Genomic DNA, 4,880 nt, shown 5'->3' with positions numbered 1-4,880 from the left:
ACATCCCGAGGAGTCCCTGGGTGGGGTTTTTGGGGGGATATTTGGAGAATGAAGCAGTCCAAGGCTGAGCGGAAAAGGCCCCTTGGGGGGACATCGGGGGGTGCCGGTGGCAGCTGCCGCCAGAGGCAGCCTGGAGGAGCAGAGCCCTGTGTGCCCCGGGAGCCCAGAGAGGGGGGAGCGCCGCCATTGGCGGGAGCCTCAAGAGCCTGGAGAGGGGCAGGGGGGACTCCTTGGAGCCGCTGCAGCCCAGAGCAGAGAATGAGGGGAGAAGGGAGCCCGGGAGCCCAAACAGCCCTGCATCCCGAAATGGGGAGAGCCAAGAGGGGGGAGCTTTTGGCATTGCTGGGACTGCCAGCAGCCTGGGCAGGGCAGGCACCAAGGAGAAGGGGCACCCCCACTCCAAGCGTGACCCCAGCAGCTGGGACAGGGGGGAACCCCCGAACACCAGAGGGGAGGGACCAGGGACAGGGAACTCCTGGGAGGCTTTTCCAGGGCTGGATCTTGGTGTTTGGGAGGTTTTTATGGAGCCCACGTGGCCAGTGACTTGTAGAGATGGACTCGGGCAGAGGGACATTCAAACTGAACATGTGTTGGGCAAGATGAAACAGGGAAGCCTCATAAATATGATTGGCAAAAGAATTTGAGAATATTGAAACTCTAAGCAAGATTGAGATGGAAGCAAGCTTTGAGATACCTTAGTGAACAACTGGAAAACAATGGTGTGGCCTGACTGAAGGTAATCCCCTTTTGTTGAAACAATTCCCTCTGCGTGCAGACAGACCCAGGGGTCAGAGCAGACCCTAATAGCTCAGCAGAAGGGGTCCAAAGCGGTGTTTTTTGGGTTTAAAATGTAGCACAGTATCATGATGTAATGATTCTTACAGGCTGTATGTAAATGCTCTAGCATTTGTATCTTGTACTAGATTGGTTAGTGAGAAATAGAATATTCAACAGAGAAGAAGATTTGTTGTATTGTAACGGGAAGCTTACTCTCTTACGCTCTTCCCCTCTTATTCTCTCACCCTCTCATCCTCTCTACCCCGCTCTTCTCTCGGGCCTGCTCCGAGCTGTGGCTGGCAGCTCCAAGCAGGGCCCTGCACCCAGGCCCTTTGCAATAAACCGCAACTTCCACGCCCTGGCTGCAGAGATCTCTCGTCTCCATCCGTCCCAACCGTCCTACCCCTCAACACTCCTACAAATGTGCTCATCCGTTGTTTTCCCCAAACCAGGATTTCCCATTGCCAACCCCTGGGATGCTGCGAGGAAGAGGGAGATGCCCCAGGACACTGAGGCAGGTGAGGAGGAAGTCAGTGCCCCTTTCCCATCTGTGCTGCTCCATCTCCAAGCCCAGCACGGCCCTGGCTGCAGCTCAGCCCTGGGGGAATCTCCTTGCCCTTGCCTGTGGCACAGAGGCAAATCCCATCCTGTCCTTGTCCTTCCTCCCCCAGAGCAGGAGCTGAGCATGGAGCACAGGGAGGACAAATGCCCGCGGCAGAACCTGGTGGAAGAGGCCGTTTTGAGCGGCTCCACGGCGCAGGAAGCCAACGGGGAGGAAAAGCCCTGGAGATGCCGCACGAGGAGGGGCTGCAAACGCAGCTGGCGGGGATCTGAGGGGGAAAGAGCCAGCCTGGGCCGGGAAGGCGGCCGGAGATGGAGCCAGAGCTCGGAGCTGGTACTCCATGAGCGGCTCCATGATGGGAAGAAGCCCCATACGTGCATGGAGTGTGGAAAGAACTTCAGGTGGAACTGCGACCTGATTGTGCACCAGAGGACCCACACTGGGGAGAAGCCCTATGAGTGTGGGGAGTGTGGGAAGAGCTTCAGGTGGAGCTCCAACCTGATCAAGCACCAGAGAATCCACACTGGGGAGAAGCCCTATGAGTGTGGGGAGTGTGGGAAGAGCTTCTGTGGGAGCTCCAGCCTGATCAAGCACCAGAGGATCCACACTGGAGAACGGCCCTTCGAGTGCGGGGAGTGTGGACAGAGCTTCAGCCAGCGCTCCCACCTGATCTCGCACCAGAGGACCCACACTGGGGAGAGGCCCTACAAGTGTTCCAAGTGTGGGAAGGGGTTTCAGACCAGCTCCCATCTCGTCCGGCACTATCAGAGTCACACAGAGGAGAGGCCCTTCCACTGCCCCGACTGTGGGAAGGGATTCAGGTGGAACTCCACCCTCGTCAGGCACAGGCGCATCCACACTGGGGAGAAGCCCTACGAGTGTGATAAATGCAGGAAGAGGTTTCAGACCAGCTCCCATCTCCTCCAGCACTATCGCATTCACACAGAGGAGAGGCCCTTCCGCTGCCCCGAGTGCAGGAAGGGATTCAAGCACAACTCCACCCTCGTCAAGCACCGGCGCATCCACACTGGGGAGAGGCCCTACGAGTGTCCCCAGTGTGGGAAGAGCTTCTCCAGCAGCTCTGACTTGACCCGACACCAACGGAGGCACCGGTAAGGGAAGCCCTGCAAGTGCCCTGAGTGCGGGAAGAGCTTCGTGCGCTGCTCCAGCTCCATCCCCCACTGGAGAAGGCGCTCTGGGCAAAGCCCTGGTCACTCCCATTCCTTGTGATCCATGTTGGTAACACACCTGGCAGCTTTTACTTTTGTTTTGGCCCTAATGTTTCTAGCTTCTCTATCTCTTTGCACTTGAAAAGTCAAGAGAGATGGATCTTTCACCTGAAAACCACTGAAATCCCAGTGAAAACAACTCAATCTTACCCAAAAGGGCTCAATCCCACCTCAAAAAAACTCAGTGCCGTACCAAACTCACTTGATTCCTCAGCCACCTAAGTAAGATGGGGCTGGGAGGAGATTGGGAGAAGTGGGATCTCAGTTAGAGCGGTGGGATGAGGATTGTGCGGAGCTGGGTGTGTGGGATGCATTTGATAGCAAATAAAATTTTCAGACTTACTGATTTCTCTCCCGTTCATGTTCAGTCCGTTGCAGTTCTGTTTGCAGAGTGCCGCTTTCTCAGCTCATTGTGTTTGTGTCCCCTTTTCTCTCCTGCCTCTCTTTGCCTGCTTTGTTTCTCTCTCAGTGTCTCTCTTGACCCAGGGACCACCATAGATCCTCCCCTGATTTAACTGACCCAGGCACCCCCCGAGACCCTCCCTATATTTAATTGCCTCAGGGACCACCAAATACCCTCCTTTGATTTATTGCCCCAGTGACCACCAAAGATTCTGCCCTCATTCAATTGACCCTGCCCTGATTTAATTGACTTCTGCCCTGTTTTAATTGACCCCTCTGCCACCAAAAACCCTCCCCATATTATTTATTATTTTATTTCCCAAATATTATTTTAATTCCCAGTCCCAGGAGCTGAAGTCCTGAAGGCTGGCAGGGAAATGTCTCTGTAGGATTTTGCTCCATTTGCCTTCAAGGGCGGGAACATCTTTTCCTGTCTGGGAGCTGGAATTCCAGCCTTTTGGAATGTATGCCGAGCAATACAGACTGGCATCAGATATGGACTGGGATCAAATGGATTGGGATCAAATGGATTGGGATCAAATATGGACTGGGATCAAATAGGGACTGGGATCATATGTACTATCCCGAATTTCCTCATTATCCAAAAATTCCCATAATTCTGGAATTTCTGTTATCCCAAAATTCACATTATCCCAAATTTCCCATTATCCCAAATTTCCCCATTATCCCAAAATTCTTGTTATCCCAAATTTCCCATTGATCTGGAATTTCTGTTAGACTGGAATTCCCGTTATCCCAAATTTCCCCTTGATCCCAGAATTCCCATTATCCTGGAATTTCTGTTATCCCGGAATTCCCATTATCCCAGTTCCCCATTATCCCACTCTCCTAGTTCCCCCCATTATCCCAGTCCCCCACATTATCCCAGTTCCCCCCTTATCCCATTTTTCCTGTTATCCCAGTTTCCCCTGTTTTCCAGTTCCCCCCCACCCCGCTATCCTGTGCCCCCCAGTTATCCCAGTTCCCTACTCAGCGGATGCCTGAGAGACTGGAATCCTATGCACTGGGACAAACTGGAATGGGATAGCCCAGACTGGGATCCTATGGACTCGGATTATATGGAACTGGGATCCTATGGACTGGGATAAACTGGACTGGGATAGCCCAGACTGGGATCCTACGGAAAAGGATAAACTGGACTGTGATAAACTGGAATGGGACCAAGTAGGGATTGGGACTGTATAAACTGGAACCCTGTGAAATGGGATCCTATAGACTGGGACTGCACAGACTGGGACCATATGGATCCGGGCCATACACACTGGGATAAACTGGTCTGAGATTCTATGGATTGGGATCCCACCAAACTGGGATCGCATGGACCGGGATTGGAGAAATAGGGATGGCATGGAAGAGGAGGGATAACGGAGATCGAGAAAGGATGGAAAAAAGAGGAGTAGGTGGGGTTAGGGAGGAGCAGGAGGAGGAGGAGGGGTAAAATGGGAGGGAAGAAGGAGGAGAAGGAGGGAGGGTCAGGGAGGAGGAGGAGGAGGGAGGGAAAGGGAGGGACAAAGGAGGAGAAGGAGGTGGGGAAAGAGGAGGGGGAGGAGGGATGGAAGAGGAGAAGGAGGTGCGGTGAGGGAGAAGGAGGAAGAGAGGGGATGGAACAGGTGAGGGAGAAGGAGGAAGAGAGGGGATGGAACAGGAGGAGCGGGAGGAAGAGGAAGAGGAGGGACAAAGGCGGATCAAGGCTGAGCAGATGGAACCATGCGCTGCAGCCCTGCCTGAACTTGCAGCCCCCACCTGTGGGATCATCGCTTCCCCCCCCCCCATCGCGCTGGTGACCAGGGAGGGGGAGCCCGGCCCAGACATCCTGGGGGGTCCCTGGGTGGGGTTTTTGGGGGGATGTTTGGAGAATGAAGCAGTCCAAGACTGAGCAGAAAAGGCCC

At 54.1% G+C, this 4,880-nt stretch overlaps 1 protein-coding gene across 1 annotated transcript; it reads left to right on the top strand.

The window, feature by feature from the left end:
* The first annotated feature begins 306 nt into the window (after positions 1–306).
* Positions 307–2,651, top strand: LOC128946066 (zinc finger protein 239-like). The gene is made up of 4 exons (XM_054289993.1): positions 307–368; positions 1,105–1,295; positions 1,449–1,824; positions 1,993–2,651. The coding sequence occupies exons 1-4, from the start codon at positions 307–309 to the stop codon at positions 2,453–2,455; spliced, it is 1,092 nt and encodes a 363-aa protein (XP_054145968.1). The 3' UTR covers positions 2,456–2,651.
* Positions 2,652–4,880: the final 2,229 nt, after the last annotated feature.

The sequence above is a fragment of the Melozone crissalis genome, unplaced genomic scaffold, assembly GCF_028551555.1.
Source record: "Melozone crissalis strain CALT ecotype California unplaced genomic scaffold, PUWL_Pcris_2 ptg000073l_1, whole genome shotgun sequence".
NCBI classification, from domain to species: Eukaryota; Metazoa; Chordata; class Aves; order Passeriformes; family Passerellidae; genus Melozone; species Melozone crissalis.
The sequence above is the reverse complement of the archived record's forward strand: the minus strand, read 5'-3'. Positions and strand labels throughout refer to the sequence as shown.

Coding starts and splice junctions, on each gene's coding strand:
- LOC128946066 (XM_054289993.1), top strand. CDS start 307: ATGGGGAGAGCCAAGAGGGGGGAGCTTTTGGCATTGCTGGGACTGCCA. Junction 369..1,104: donor CTGCCAGCAGCCTGGGCAGG/GCAGGCACCAAG, acceptor CCCTGCACCCAG/GCCCTTTGCAATAAACCGCA. Junction 1,296..1,448: donor GCCCCAGGACACTGAGGCAG/GTGAGGAGGAAG, acceptor TTCCTCCCCCAG/AGCAGGAGCTGAGCATGGAG.